At 42.0% G+C, this 16,887-nt stretch overlaps 1 protein-coding gene across 1 annotated transcript; it reads left to right on the top strand.

Annotated features, from left to right (window-relative positions):
* Positions 1 to 11,500: 11,500 nt before the first annotated feature.
* Positions 11,501 to 13,081, top strand: BDKRB1 (bradykinin receptor B1). The gene is given in 7 exon segments (XM_034767930.1): positions 11,501 to 11,523; positions 12,183 to 12,302; positions 12,304 to 12,495; positions 12,497 to 12,545; positions 12,548 to 12,639; positions 12,641 to 12,819; positions 12,822 to 13,081. Coding segments are annotated over 7 exon segments (915 nt in total).
* The last annotated feature ends 3,806 nt before the right edge of the window (positions 13,082 to 16,887 follow it).

The following is a 16,887-nucleotide window of genomic DNA, read 5'->3' as shown; positions in this document are numbered from 1 at the left end:
TTTTTTTTTTTTTTTTTTTAAACACAAATGTAAAATGTGCTGTGGGAATATGTCAGTTCTGACAAAATTTCATTTAAAAAAAATTAAACTGTTTCAAGAATGGTGCAATGGAATATTTTCAATTTTTTATTTCTTAGCTTATTGTTTACAAATGTATTTTGTTTGATATTATATTAGAAACCATAATATAATAAAGTTAAAATCAGACTGAAATGTTTCAGTTTTATCAAAACAGAACTTTTTGACTGACTGAAAACAAATTGTTCTTGAAAATTTCATTTCACAGGAAATACTGAAATGTCAAAATTTCCCACGGGAAGGATATACCAAGTTTGGACTAGCTCTAAATGAAAGAATACTGAACGACACCCTAGCCTGACATCAAAATAGAAAGTTTTCTTCTCTGATTACCTTCCTAGATAAAAGCAGAAGCAGCATGGCAGGTTTGCAAGAGGAAGGATTTCCAGAGAAGTAAGATGAGGAATAATTTATGCAGAGGTGTGGAAAATTATTATTTTTAAAACAGGAAAAAAGCTACCCTTTTTTGAACCTTAAGAACTCTTTGGGATTGGGTTTGTTTCTGATAAAATAAGAACCTCCCTGAACCTTTGCCCAAAACTTGAACCATTTTGGCCATCTCTAATGATAAGAAAAAAAAATATTTCTGTTTTTTTTTAACATCCTCACTGATGTCACTAGAGACCACACAACTTTCTGCCATAAGCCTTTGGAAACCATTAGAGTCTATCATGTCAAAGCAGCTTTAGTGGGGTTGCTTAGAGAAAGTGAAGGCAGAATTTTGCCCATAATAACTGCAGAGCCCTATTATCATCTCAATAAGCTTATGTTTGTTGTCCACCAAGTTCCTGGAGAAAAATGTGGGCAGGATCAACACAGTTTTACTATTGGTCATATAAATAAAAGCCATGAACAGTACATAATGGGCACAGGACTGGGAGTTCTATTCTAGGCTCTTACACTATCTGTTTCAGCTCTTATATAGCCTCTGTTACCACAGTATTTGAGCACCTCACAAACTTTCATGTATGTATTCTCACAACCTTCTTGTGAGATAGTACTTCTCTGTCATCCCATTTTACAGATGGAGAACTGAGGCACAGAGATCAAGACTCACTTTTTATAGTTCTTTAGGTGTTGTTCTGCTCAGCATTGCAAGGCCTGAGTATCTTAGCCATCTAAATTACTTCAATGCTGGGCAGAACAACACCCAAAGATCTTTAAAATCTGGGCCTACATTACTTGTCCAGGGTCACTCAGGAGATCTGTAGCAAGAGCAGCAAATTCACTCTGGGTCTTCCAAGACGCAGGCTATCACACTAGCCACTGGGCTACCCTTCCTGTCTATACACCACTCACTCCTTGTGTGGTTTGGGGCCAATAACATAACCTCTCTCTTTCTGCTTCCACAGCTGTAAAATAAGGATAACATTTGTTTATTCTCTCATTGGGAAGTGGTTAATATTCATTAGTTAATGTTTGTAAGTCACTATATAAAAGTGCTAAGTATTATTATTTCTCATTTAAGTTCTCAACCATTACTGTACATTGACACATCGCTGTATGTGTATGGAAATCTAAGTAGGCTAAGAACTGTGTTTGAAATGATGTGTGTATGCAGGAAACTTTTTTTTACTGGGCATAGAATAAGTGATCAAATTGTCACAAGTGGATTTTGAAGAGGATCTTAATAAAGAACATAGTATTATCCATCATTTTGTTATACTGTAGCAATAATGTTATATGGAAGATCATAAAAGCTTCACAAGACCTTTATTAGGAAGGAATATCATTTCTAATGATTCGGGTATCGGTCTGAGACTTCTGGGATCTTTTCTCAGTTCTGCTACCTGAATTCTGTAAACTTTGGACAAGTAACTTAAACAAATAGATAAGTAGAGACTAAGAGGTTAACTTATGTCTCAGTTTACCAACTTGATAGGAATGTTCTGAGGTTCAGATAATGATTGTTAAGTGCTTTTAGATCCTCAGATGACATGAGCACTTTATAAGAAAGTCCTAATTCATTTTATCTGAGTGCCTGTATAAGCATAAGATATAAACAAATGTATTATACATATGCATCTTAGACGAAAGGCAATGGCCAGTTACATTATGAAACTGTATCCAAAGGAGTGCTCTTAACCCTTCACATCATACACTATAATGCAGAAGTTACTGGACATGATTCTTTCTAGTGCCCATGCCTTGTAAAGTCTTTATATCTGTGTGGAATACTACCCAATCACAATGCACTCGGCACAACTTTAAATGAGTACAGGAGGTGCAAAGCAGTAGATAAGTAGGCCCACTATGTGTGAATCTGTAGCATAGGCCCTACAGCTCAGTATAAGCTGCCTATTGATCAGTAGATGCCAATAGAATGTGTTGGTTCAACAATCTACCCTACACATAGGCTTTCTGTATATGCTCCCCAGGATTAATCTTTCATTGGAATCACTCTCCTCCTCTGAATGTGACACAAAAAATTCTAAAGGTTACAATAAAACTAATAGGAGACAGGAAACAATAATTCTTTGATCCAGTTTAGAAAATGAACAAAGAAATGTTTTTTCAGTCAGTAAAAGTTCAAACACAGCTGCAATGCGTAATGCTCAGTGCAAGTGCGCTGGCTGCTCTCAGACACAGATTCCTGGCCAAATGAGGCCAAAAAGACTCAAAAGCCATTTAAAACTCTGACATGTTATTATTCACATCTTACATTCTGAAAAATGACTGCACTTAGAAATGCCCCAGCATTAGTGAAGGGAAATATAGGAAAGTCCATGACTCTGGTTGTGCTACGCTTACCTTAGTGAGTCACGATGGCCAGAAAACAAGAATTCTGTTTCGCAAAAAAATGGCGATGTTTTGACGTTTGTTCTCATTCTGTAATGGTGAGTGCCATAACCACTGGACTATTGGTTATTCTGGACTCTTGCTCTCTCGGTGATCAAAACACTCCATCCTCAGAAATCTTCCTCATGAAAATTTAATCAAAACCAATATGTTTTGGCAAAAAGTCTTGTTTTTGATGAATCAGCATTTTCCAATGGAAAAGTTTCATTGAAAAATTCCAACCAGCTCTAATCATGAGAACTCACTGCACAGCCATGAATGACATAAAATCTTTCATAATATTTCCAACTGCTTCCCCAATAGCAAAGCATACTGGGAAGTGGGAATTCAGAGGGTATGTCTAGTCTGCTTCCGTGGTCCCCAGTCACAAACAAATACAGTCTATTTCTTTTCCACCACATGTATCTTTAATCCTCTGTTTTCAAACAGGGCAGGGCAGGGCATAGTACATGTATACAGGAGAAGCCACCTTCCACCCAGCTTCTCTCCTCCACCCAGCTCAACCTCTGAGCTCTCTGTTCCTCCCAAATATGTATCCTCCCAGTTACTAAACCAATTACTTCATTAACCCAACAGTTACCACCAAGGGTTAGTAATCCCCACTAGAAACAGGTTAATTGACTCCATTTGTGCCTGTAGCCTTCTCCGTGCTACAGCTAGCTCTCTGTCACAGGGTAACACATTGAATGTTTCCATTGAGGGAGAAAGGGGGTAAAGGGGGCTTGGTTTGCCACTCTTACCCATGCATAGGAAGATGAGGGACTTGTCCCACTGAAAGGGTAGGATCACTGAGCCCCACTGGGCTCCCTTTACACTGTACTGTTGTGACCAGCCTGCACTTTACCAGCACACATACAGGTAGGGACACACCCAGCTGCAGTTACATACACACAGGTTCTTTACACAGCCCCTGCATGGAAAGGCACAGCTAGGGCACCTCCCAGTCCCTAACGCATGGAGTGTAAACCCCAAATTATACCATCTTGTGCTGCACAGAGAACTGTACAGCGTAAGCTCATGAAATTTGCCCCCTCCCTCAATGTGGAGAAAGATATGCAACAGCTTTCTGCTGCAAGTTATGATTTCCATAGACACTGGCTTTAGACAAAGCAAAACACATTTATTAACTACAAAAGATAGATGTTAAGTGATGATAAGGGATAGCAAACAGATCAAAGCAGATTACCTAGCAAATAAACAAAACACACAAACTAAGCTTAATATACTGAAAAGATTGAATATGAGTAGCAAATTCTCACCCCAAATGATGATTCAAACAGGCTGCAGAGATTCTTAAGGGCCAAGCTTCAGTAATTTACAGGTTGGAATCCCCAGGTGTTTCATTCACAGGCTAAAAGTCCCTTTAGCCTGGGTCCAGCGCTTCCCCCAGTTCAGTCTTTGTTCCTCAGGTATTTTTAGGAGTCTCTTTGGGCAGGGAGTCAGTGAATAACCATGATGATGTCACTCCCCTGCCTTATATAGCCTTTGCATATGGTGGGAACCATTTGTTTCCAAGCTTGGTTCCCATGCCAGTCAGTGGAAAAACACAGCTATCCCAAGATGGAATCCAGCACCAGCTGACCTGATCACATGGCCCTGTAGTGTCCTAGCAGACATGAGACAGAGGCTGTTTCTAGCATCCTCAGGAAGGCTCCCAGTGGGAGATAAACTTCTTCTAAGGCCTATAGTTTTTTTCTAATGGCTCATTAACCTGAATGGGCCCTTCCCAGCCAGCCATCTAGATTGACAGTCTTTTGTCTAGTGGATGTTCCCCAGGTGTAAACACATTTGTAATACAGATATATTCAATATTCCTAACTTCAGATACAAAAATGATACATGTATACAAATAGGATAATCATAATCTTTCCAATGACACCTGACATGACCTACCTTGCATAAAATACATGATTATGTCATAATCATATTATAATAATATTACTGTAAAGAATATGGGGTGCAGTGTCACACACAGCTCCCCCCAAAGGGAGAAGTCCCACAGCAAAGGCAGGGAGGCAGGCTGTGTTTCCTTGCATTGTGTTCCCCAATGCTGAGGGGATGGGAAGAATTGGGAGAAGCCCAGCCAATTTTCCTGACCTTTTGCTTCTCAACTCTAGTGCATCTATTCCAGCAACCCTGAGCCCAAAGTCTATGCAAACTATTCCCCATATGAGGGTTTCCATAGGGCAAGGGAAAGATGAGGTCTGAAATATAATTCTAGGAAGGACAGAGGACCATCCCCCCCTTCCAACTTTCAGCATGGTAAGGGAAGATGGTCATGCTTCTCCCACCACAGCTCTCAAGCCAGTTTAGAGGGATGGAGGAGGGTGAGCCCCACGGCCAGCTGCTCTTTGTACTTCATCCAACCCTGCCCAGCAGCTGTTGAGCAGAGATGAGGGCTCTGCTCTGCAATGCTAGGCTCAGCTACCATGGGAGACAGTGGAGAACCACCTTCCTAGGTATGGAGGGGGTTACAGAATGGATTTTGGCCAGCCAGACCCACAGTATTGTCAACTCTCACACTTTTAACATGCCCCTACCAATTTGGGGGTGTCTTTTTAACCTGTCTCATGAAAACATGATCAAAGGCTGCCAAATCACAAATTTTCCCTTATTCAAAATGGCCACCATCTTCTATTACTGTCAATGGGGCTGAGGCGAGCAAGATAGCTGCCCTTTCCCTACCCTTGATCCACATGTGGGCATGAGATGTATAACCTTAATAAAGGTGGCTGCCATGTCCCACTCATTTTGGTCAGATTGAAGGCACACCCACAGGCAAAATAGCTGCCACTCTATGATTGCTGGGGCTGGACAGAACACCGACTGCAAGGAGCAGCAGAGACACTGGGAAAGGCGGAGGGAGAGAATGAAGGGGAACAGGCACTGGAAGAGCAGGAAGGAGATTTAGTGGTTTCAGGGGAATGGGGTGCAGGAGGGAGAGGTGGCGTGGAGGGGTCCAAAGAAGGGGGAGGCAGGACAGTGTGAGGAGGGGACTTCAGAGTAGCCAGAAGTGGAGTATGGGAGGCTGCACTGGCCAACCTTGGGCAGAGATATCAAGGGGGCAGTTAGGGAAGTGCTGATTCTTGCAAAAGGCTAAACCAATCCCATGGTGTTTACTGTGATATTTTCACTTATGTGAGTGGTTGACGTAAGTTTAAAGTTCCTTAATATGTGCATCTGTAACTCACCAGCCCTACAAAGTAACATAAGTTCTATGTGTGAGTGTGATTCGTGATGCATTAATTAGGTCAGTAGGTCTCAAACTCTATACCATTCAGCCATTCTTTTATCAAGGGAAATAAGCTAGGAGGGGAGAAAGTCAGTCAAGAGAGTAATAGGGAATGGAGGGCAGTTCCCCTACCTTACAGGTGAGGAGAGGGTAAATGGAGCCTCCATCTCGGTAGCCAGGGAAAGGTGGTGTTGAGTGCATTAAAGTTTGACTTTTCAACCTGGAATTGTCATGCACCCATTGGCAGAGGAGTAGAGGGGAGTTAGTCAAAAGACAAGCTAAAACGTGCTATTGGATGCTTTTTAAATCATGATTGGGACAGTCTGACTCATAATTTTTGATCTCTTGAGGTTGGTAATACTGAGTCCATCCCACCCTTCTCCCTAAGCAACCTTCCAGTCCAGCTACCTCGGTGAGAGGAGAGACCCTCCCTCATTGGGGACACAAAGAAGAGACAAATAACCACTGTTAGCAGGAAGAAGATGCAAAGAGCCCCTAGAGTGGAAGGGGAGGGATGTGGGAGCAGATGGATACAGAGGGCTCCCGGCTTGGGTATGTGAAGGAAACACACAGAGCCTATAGGGGGCAAGGAAAGGACACAAAGAACCTGCTGTTGGTAGGACCCCATTGGATACACACAAAAGCGAAAGACAGAGGGACCTGTAAAAGGGACAGAAAGGGGGGACAGAAATAATCTGTACGAGGGACACTGCAGGACATGATGGAGACAGAGAAAAATGAACCGAAGGAAGAATAAGAACAAGAACAATTGTAAGGGCGTTGTTGTTTTTTTAGAAAACTGTGTTAAAATACACACAAGAATTTGATTCTGTAAATGTCCTTATATAAAGCAAATGGCATTGCCTACAATCCCACACTTCCTCACGGTTGGTATAAATGCAAGCTATTATGTTGCTGGGAGCCTGTTACGGGGATGATAGGGGATAAACTTGTCTATGGAGCCAGTTCTTTAGCAATAACTCCAAATTTGGAGCCATAATTATTCTGTGGGGTGGGATGCTACAAAAGCAGAATTTTTCTCATCCTTGGGCCCCAGCTTCCCTTCACAAGTGGACACGGATTGTTCCCCTCAGCCAATGCAGGCAAAGTTTCACTGTTTATGCACTAGCATTGAAGAGGTGATTTGGAGTTTTCCGATGGAGTCTCACATCATTGCAGATATGTAGATGGCCCACACAGCTGAATGTCAATGACAAGTTAGAATTGCCGGAGAGCTGTAATAATGCTCATACACTGTGGACTGCTAAAGCACAAGCCCTATATCTTCACTAGGAGAATGGAGCTGAGGAAAAGAAAAATCCCTCGATTCCAGAGCAATTTTTCTGAATGTGCATAGCCTGTGTCCAGTCAAACCGACAACAGAGAAACCGCTCATCATGAGAACAGTCTGAACTCTCTCTAGCTTCTGTCTTCATAAGTCATTTTACCAACTATTTTCAGATTTGAAACCTCAACTAAGGTAACATGAAGGACAAGGTCCAATATGTCTATTCATTTCAAAATCTTGTCTTCTATATGGTTTGGTTAATTTCTTTGATCTGTAAAAACTTGGTCATTCATGATCTGAAATGTATATATAGGCCTTGTGTGCTTGGTTGATCTGCAAATCTTTACTCTCAAAGATATATCTTATTCCTGAGTTTACATTCAGATTGTGAGTATCTGAGAGCTCAGAGCCTATTTGGGCATTTCCAAGCACCCAGCCTAAAATGGGCACTACCCCAATAAATACTTGTGACATTCTATGCCTTGGGGGAGCATCCTGGAACCCCCATATTCCTCATTTTTATATAATTGTGATCTTACATAAAAAGCATGTCTTGTAAGGTATCAGGAGAAAGGTATGATTGGATGAAAGTCATTTCTCTATCCATGTGTGTATATCATTAATGCGTGTGAAGTTATGAGAATTGTGTTGTATGGTTGTCACTAAAACACGCTGTAAATTGGGGAATCAGACAGCTCCCCAGGGATTACAGCAAGGAAAGTAGCCAACACCCATGTGGTTTATCAATCAACCCATCAACAGCCATTGTCCAGCAAGGGAGCTACAATGCAATGACTCACCTGCATGAGGCCACACCAGAGGCATTGCTCAGCCTTGCCTAGAGACTCAGCAAGGCCCACCCAGACATGCCTGGACTGGTGTTTTCCAAGCACATGTCTATAAAACAGACAGAGTGGACACATACTGGGCCCTTCTTCTGCCCCCACCTATGCTGCAAGCAACTAAGACACTGAGAAGAAGACAAGACTCCAATAGAGGAGATTTCACCCTTGAAATCTGGGCCAATCCGTATATTAAGGACTGCAATATCCAGTGGGTGAGAAAAACTGCTTAATCTAGTTGTTGCCCATCTAATAGGGTTGAGAGTTTAGACTGCACGGTTATATTTTATTTCTTTTGGCAACTAACTCTGACTTTTTGTCTATCACTTAATATCAATTAAAATCTGTCTTTTATAGTCAATGAATTTGTTTAACTCTTTATCTTTACCAGTGAGTTTTAATGAAGTGTGTGGCAAATCTCAGGTCTTGCAAAGGCTGATGTACGTCCACTTTCCATCGCTGAAGTGGTGAACCAATTAATAAATCTGCATTGCTCGTCTTAAGCAGTACAAGACGGTATATTCCTGAGGTACAATGCTGGGAGGATTTGACTCTGGTGCCTTTCTCTGTGTGATTCATGAGTGGCTCTGGGAGCATTCATGCAATCTAGCTGGGTGTGGGGCTCCACATGCTGTTGTGCTGAGTGATCACAGTGCCTGGTGGGGTTTGCTGCTGGTCACTAGCAAGGCATTGTGAGAGACAGCCCAGGCTGGAGAGAGTTAAGGGGGCACAGCAGTCCCACAGTCCCAGGCTACACTCTGGGGGGTCCCGTCACACTACTAACTTCACTGTATATGGAATTTCACTAGAACCGAGTTCACAATAGGCGGATTCCACTGTACCATGATGTGCAAAGGAGGTAATTATGGAATGTGTTCAACTCATTGGTTAAAAACTACTCCTCTGATTTGTGGTCAGCCAGAGCCAAAGTATTTAAAATTACTCACAGAAGAAAGAAAAACTACCTTGGACGAAATAAAAAAAGGAATTGAGTAGCTGAACATTTATTTCATTCTCAGTGAAACATATGGAGTTTTAAACCTTATACTGTATAAATGTTGTAGCAGTGCTAATTCTAGGAGCTGTTCGCTAGCAAGCAGGCTCTGGGGAATCTGAGGTGCTTTCCTTGATTCCACAGAGCCTTTAGAAAGCGCATAGGCCTCCAATTGATTGTGGGATACGAAGTCAATTGTAGCTGTGGTTCAAACTCAGGTTGTAACAGAAAGTTACTTTCCTGCAGTTACTTTCAGTAGTCCATAGTAAATGCATGTGAGGTTTCAGCTCACATGTAAAAGACACCAGCATGATTAGCACTAATTGGTACCAACAACTGGTCAGAAAACAAAGAAGGAGGGAAAACAAGCAAATTATTTGTATCTATTTTTTAGTCAAATTGTGTTTCAGTGAAAGTTTTGCAACTTTTTGTGAGCTTTTTCACAATTCTCCCCTACTCAATTTTTCTTATAAATTTCATTTTGACAAATTTTCAGACCATCTCTGTGGCACCCTTGTTTGCTGTCATGAAAGGAAGAATGGCCAGTGGTTAGGCTGGGGAAAACCCAGGTTCAGTTCAGTTCCACAAGGGGTCTGCCTCTGTGCCACAGTCTCTCTGACCCTCATTTCCCCATCTGTAAAAGGGGGATATTAGCACTTCCCCACCTCACAGGGTGTTGTGGGGACAACTACATTAGAGATTGTGAGGGTGACAGGGGGCCACATAAATATCTTAGATGTACAATAGCCCCTCAATACCATCTCTCTGTGGTTTAAAGATGATGCCCCAGGCAGAAGGAGCATAGCTAAAACAATAGCAGCAGAAAGCTTATATTAAGATTGGCTGACTTTTTTTTTTTTTTCCCTTTGGAGATCATATGCTGTGACTGTGTAGGAAGCAGATAAATATTTCTTTGCCTTGCCCTAAAATCTGCAAACTCTTGTCCTATAGAACAGTTCTGAGGCTAGATTGCTGTAATAGGACTTTGAGATTAGATAACTATAATAAGACTCCTAGAAAACTAAAGACAATACAATGGAGCTGCCTGGTTATGAAGCAAAATTTCATGTGGGGAGCACAGAGCACCAATGCTCTAGATTCTACACTGGCTGTCAGTAAATTGCTAGGTGGAGATAAAGGTATTGTCACTGGTGAAAGGGCTAAATGGTTTGGAACTCAATTACTTGAGAGATTGCCTCTCTCTCAGTGTCATACCACCCGAGCTGAGATTAGAGCCCTGCAACCCAACCCAAACCCCATGAGACGAGACTGCAAGTGTCAGGTCCACGTGGGAAAACAACTGGACCCTCTCACAATGAGTCAATTCTCCAAGTCCTGCCCATGGGGGTGGCACCACAGGGGCTGCATGCCCTGCTTCCCCAGCCAGCAGCACCTCACTGTGCTGTGTGCGCGGCAGAGTGAGTGTGCCAAGGAGTCGCAGCAAGCACATGGCGCAGCAGGAGGTGATGGACAGCAGGAGTGGGGCATGCAACCACGCTGATCCCATGGGCAGAAGGAGGAGAGCTAATCCCATGGCAGGGGGAGGCATCAGCACTAACTCAGGGTCAAGGGGAAGGGTCGAGATCAGGTCAGAAAATGACTCTACCCTCTTGGATTCAGGATTGGTGGGCTTGGGTCTCGGTTGGGCCTAAAAATTAGACCTGAGCAGACCGAGATGACCAGAGGCCCTTGAGAAGCAGGTCCCTCTACATAAATGGGAGAAGCCTGCTGGCAGACAATCTGCATGGGATCATATCCTGTCTCTTGCTCCTGTCCATCATCCTTCCGAGTGTTTGAGGAGGGGGTAGGAAGGAGTTTGGAGGGAGGGTTATGATGTCACTAGACCTAGCAGAGAGATCCTGCCCAAAATATGTTCAGCACAGGAATGGAGCATGGTAAGGGAGGCGGAAAAGGGTGGCTGTAGGTCATTATGGTGCCTCCCTATGTCCTGGGGCAAATCGGGAAGCCTACCTGGCGCCTAGAGTAAATTACTGCAGCTTTAGGGCTGCTCTAGCATACACTTGGCTACCATTGCAACCAAGACCAGCCTGAATGCAGTTGTCAACTGACTCCCCGCCCCCATCTCCCTGGACCATGCTGGTGGTTGTGGGGGCAATACAGAACCAGTTGCACTGGCTCATCCAAGGAATACCCTTTGCAAGTGACATTCCCTGATGGGGAGATCTGCTGTTTGCAGGGCCCCTTGGCACTGCTGAAGTGGCTGCATCTCAGCAAGATGCAAAATTGTGCCCACTCTCCACGGCAGGATGAGGCACATTGGCAGGGCAAGGTGGGTTGGGCTTAACCCCAGGAAACTTGTGTAGGGAAGCCCAGTACTGTAGCTAGAGCTTGGTCTCCAGGGTCATCAAGCTAGCTCTTTCCTTATTAAAAAGTTTTTTTAAAAAGCCCATATGTGTACATCGGTCAGCACAGAGACAGACTCTGCTAAACCTCAGCACAGTTTGTAGCAATTAGGCATCTATTAATGGCATTCATTGAGCCCACCTTATGTTCTAATGAGGGGGTGGACACTTCCGTGGTTCACTGCCACATCTATTCCTGCCCTCAGCCTGGGAGGGCTGTATGTTATGACACATACTAAATGGGCCCTTTCCTTCTGTTGTGCAATTGGAAACAATCTCAGTTTAAAGAGGAAATATCACAGACTGGAGAGGGAGTTTAGCTTGTGTTAGTACTAGGAATATGATCTCTGATTCACACAGATTTAGCTTATAAAAACAGGATGACCTCGAAGGAATTTTTAGTGGAAAATAGCCATCAGGAATCACTACTTGGAGAATGTTTTCAGAATTCCCTGCCCCTAGGTGACCCCATCCCTTTTTCTTCTTTCAAAGCACAGTTCCACTCCAGTATATCAATGACATTCATATTTACTTCAGAGTAATACAAATGGCCACAAGTGCTCCAGCAGACCTTCATTTCCTCAAGCCAGAGTGAAAATGAGAGCAATTTAACACACTGTCCAGATTTAGAGGAGTGGTAGGATGTTTTGTATTGTATAGTATTGACATTGACAGTCTGTGGTGCAGGTGTTCTTTGAAATATGTGGCATTTCTGTTTATTTGCTACATAAGGGTGCTAAAATCTACCTTCTAAATCTAGCAGCTGCTGACGTGGTCTTCCTTGTACGCCTCCCTTTCTGGGCTGAGACCATCAGGAATAAATACAACTGGCCAGTTGGTACTTCCTTTGTCATAGCACCAAACACATCAATCAAGATGAACACATACACCAGCATCTTCATTAGTGGCAATCAGCATGGATTGCTATTTAGTTTTCATTCACACCCTGAAAAGCAGAGGGAAACTAGAAGTAATGCTCAGGCTAAAGCAATCTGTCTGCTGGCCTGGGTCTCTAGAAGTCTGAGTATCCCAACATTTACATTTTAGTCTGAAATATCTATAAGACTTGAATATCTTCTCTTGCACACTAGTCTTCCCCAGCAAACCTTGGGAAACAACTGCTCACCTGACATTAAACATCATGGGGTTTGCTTTGCCATCTTTAGCAATCATCATCTTTAACTGCCACATCATTCATCCTCTACAAGAAAACACAAGAGGCCAAGGGACCACAAGAACACAACAGCCACCATGTTGATCTTCACAGTTATGCTTACATTTCTTTTCTGCTGGACTATCACATTTTTGTTTTCTTATTGAGGAATGGAAGCTGACAAGGGCTGTTCCTGAGACTTGTTCAATTTTGGCTCCTAATTTTCTCCTGCTTTCACCAAGAGTTGCCTTAAACCTGGGATTTATGTATTTGTTGGGAAGTACTGCAAGGAGAAGGTTTTTAAAGTTTATATACAATTTATTCCCAGCTAATTTCCTTGAAAAGGCCTAGCACCTTGAGAGAAATCTTCATATTTTACATCCAGCTTGAAACAAGTTCTGAACACAAGAATTCTGCTTCATTTTGATGTTAATCTCTTTAATATCTGAGAAATGTGACATGAATTGCCCATGATTAGCTTGGCCTGTAAATATTGAATACATATTTAACTAGAGTAAATCCCGTGGGTTAATTATTTTTCCATGGTTTTTCAACTGCTATGCTATGTGTCCAAATGAACAAATACCACATTTTCACCCAATATAGATGATTAACACAGTGTCATCCAAGAAGAACGGGAGTACTTGTGGCACCTTAGAGACTAACAAATTTATTAGAACATAAGCTCGTCACCCAAGAGAAACTCATATGCAACAGATATTGGAAGGATGCTTTAAAATCCTCTCTGGTCAGGAAACCCAGCACAGCCTCTGCAACTGAGTAGTTAGCTCACAGGAAGACAAAAACAACAGAATTTAGCTATCAAACCCAGGTAGATAGCAAAGAGGGACATTTCAAGAGTTGATGAGGAGCCCACCAAGTTGTCTTGCATGAAAGTTAAGATGCCATCTGCACCGTACCACAGCAAAAAAAGGGTATTTCGTCCTTATATCACATTCTGCTTGGATGGCTTCTTAGAGAGACCATGGAAAAACACCATTGATCTAAGCTGGTTCAGTTATCAGTCACAGGAAAGGAAAATCCTTCAAATTGGAAATCAGAACAATTGTCTACCTATGAAAAATTACCAAAGGGTTAAAAATTGTACTGCATCATGTCTATTGACCATTTGGTAGAGTTCAGTGTTAACCACTGTATACACCTGAACTGCAATGTGTGAAACTGTACAATGCTTACAAACAGGTAGATGTAAATATGGAGTTGATCCACAGATGGTATACATCTGTGTAGCTCCAAGGAATTATGACAGTTTACACCAGCTAAGGATGTGGCTCTGTTATTTTTAATCTTTGCTATTTTTACTAATAGTCTTAGTGATGTAATGTTTGACAGTTGTTTCTAATATCATTGATACATAAATATTGTACACTACATGAAAGTGTTCCATAAGGTGAGCATACCTGACTTGTTTAAAAACACACACACACAAATGGCCTTTTTGGGGGCCAATCTTACAGAGATGTAGGCTGAGATTTTCAAAGTGAACTCAATGGCACTGAGAACCTAATTCACTTAGACTCTCTTGGAAATCCTAACCTTAAGCGTTTGATTATGTAACTTTACTCATCTGAGTAGCCCCAATGAAGCAAGTATGACTACTTGCAGGAGTAGAATTATTCAGCTACTGGAGTAATTTTCTACATTATTTGTAATATTATAAAGATGAACTGTGCTGTTAAAGAGAATCTCTGACCAGATCCTCAGCTGGTGTAAATCAGGGGAGCTCACTCTAGTCCATGGAGTGATGTTTCTATGCACCAGCTGAAGATCACACTCTAGTACTTTGCTAATATGACCAAGGACTCCATTCAAAGGCTTGTCAGCTAGACAAGAATTCTTTTGATTTTTCTCCAAAGTCTAAATGGAGAAATCTGTACCTGTTGCATTTGTTTCCGTAATAGTTTACTATATTCTTAATATCTGGTAAAGATACCCAGAGCTCTGGATATGCACTTTTATTTTTATTGGTATGAATCAAAATTAAAATGTACTTTGTTTCATTCTTTCCTTATGCTCCCTGTTTATTGCATTCGTTATGTCATCTTATACTTTGATGGTTGGTTCTGTGAGGAAAAAGGCAGCTTTGTGTTTGTACAGCACCTAGCACAATGGGGTCCTAGTCTACAATTGGAGTCCCTAGGTGTTACCACAATAAATAGTAATTATATCCCAAATCGGCACTGGGCAGCAGGGAAATTTCTCTTCAGTCATGTACCCCTGTAGGACAGGCACAAGCTGCCAGTTGGGAGATCTGACCCAATTATAGTACAAGGTTATATATTTACAAGCCATAGAAAGAAATATATTATGTGCTTGGAACCACTTAAACTGCATCACTATGAAAGGAAAATAAGTCTGTGAACCCAGAACAATGCAAAGAGGAGAAAGGGCAAATACAATACAGCTGTATGTGTTCAACAGTTCATGAAATCAGTTTAAAAAAACATCCTTCTACTCACAGCAGTAATCAGCATTTTTAATAAAAATGGTAACTCATGAGAACGATTCCAATGGTTCTTGGTTAAGAAATCTCTCCAGCTTCCCCTAATTCCATTGATTTGTTGTTTTTTAAATCTTGACCTAATTCATTTCCTGTGGATCCTTTTTCATTTCAGCAAAGGAAGCCTTTTGGAGGCATTGGGGGAGCCCCACAGCTGAAACCTATCTGATTACTAGACTGGGTTAAGTGATCATGGAATGAGGATTACCTATAACAGTGTGAATTTTACTCATTTTGGCATGTGTGAAATCAATGTGAACTGCTCACTTGTTCCAGTGAGTCATTTGTGAGCAAAAATCTGCTTCTGGTCCACCCAGATACACTGCATTCAGTTAAAAATAAAGAAGGGATACTTACTCACGGAGCATCATTGAGAGAAAAGGAAAAGTGGAAAGAATGGAAAAAAAAAAAAAAAAAAAGGTATGAATGGATGTGTCACTTTCCCTAACTTCTGTGTAAGAAGCATTTCCCCCTTAGATGTCTACATATACATGAATATATGAGGGTTAGTCAGCCCGAAAAGAGGAAAGTTTCTTGCCTTGTTAAGTCCCCAAGAATAGTGGGAAAGACTTCCATTGATGTCAATGGACACTGTATCAAACCCTAAATGAATGCCCAGTTTGTTTCAGCTGTACATAGCTACCAAACAGTGTGAGATTAACATGTTTATGAACGGTTTAGTTCTGGGATTTTTAAATGACACCATTTGATTTCCTAGCTTCCTGCAAATAGAATGGTTTTATACAGTACTTAGTGGAGTCTCAGATCAATAGATTTAATCCACAATACCAATGAGGGCAAAGCAAAGTGTTTATTTATAAATGCATTAAGCAGATGTAAAAGTCTCTGGTTTCTGGCTCCTATTTCTGCTTGCATTACAGATCATAGAATATCAGGGTTGGAAGGGACCTCAGGAGGTCATCTAGTCCAATCTCCTGCTCAAAGCAGGACCAATCCCCAACTAAATCATCCCAGCCAGGGCTTTGTCAAGCCGGGCCTTAAAAACCTCTAAAGAAGGAGATTCCACCACCTCTCTAGGTAACCCATTCCAGTGCTTCACCACCCGCCTAGTGAAAAAGTTTTTCCTAATATCCAACCGAAACCTCCCCCACTGAAACTTGAGACCATTACTTCTTGTTCGGTCATCTGCTACCACTGAGAACAGTCTAGATCCATCCTCTTTGGAACCCCCTTTCAGGTAGTTGAAAGCAGCTATCAAATCCCCCCTCATTCTTCTCTTCTGCAGACTAAACAATCCCAGTTCCCTCAGCCTCTCCTCATAAGTCATGTGCTCCAGCTCCCTAATCATTTTTGATGCCCTCCGCTGGACTCTTTCTAATTTTTCCACATCCTTCTTATAGTGTGGGGCCCAAAACTGGACATAATACTCCAGAGGAGGCCTCACCAATGTTGAATAGAGGGGAATGATCACGTCCCTCGATCTGCTGATAATGCCCCTGCTTATACAGTCCAAAATGCCATTAGCCTTTTTGGCAACAAGGGCACACTGTTTGTACAATGCGAGAAGCCTAGGTAATAAAATGGAGGAATTGGAGCTCTTGGTCCGAGAATTGAAACCGGATATCGTAGGAATAACTGAAACGTGGTGGAATGGCA

Source organism: Trachemys scripta, chromosome 4 (assembly GCF_013100865.1).
Source record: "Trachemys scripta elegans isolate TJP31775 chromosome 4, CAS_Tse_1.0, whole genome shotgun sequence".
In the NCBI taxonomy this organism is placed as follows: domain Eukaryota; kingdom Metazoa; phylum Chordata; order Testudines; family Emydidae; genus Trachemys; species Trachemys scripta.
This window is presented reverse-complemented; position numbering and strand designations above follow the sequence as displayed.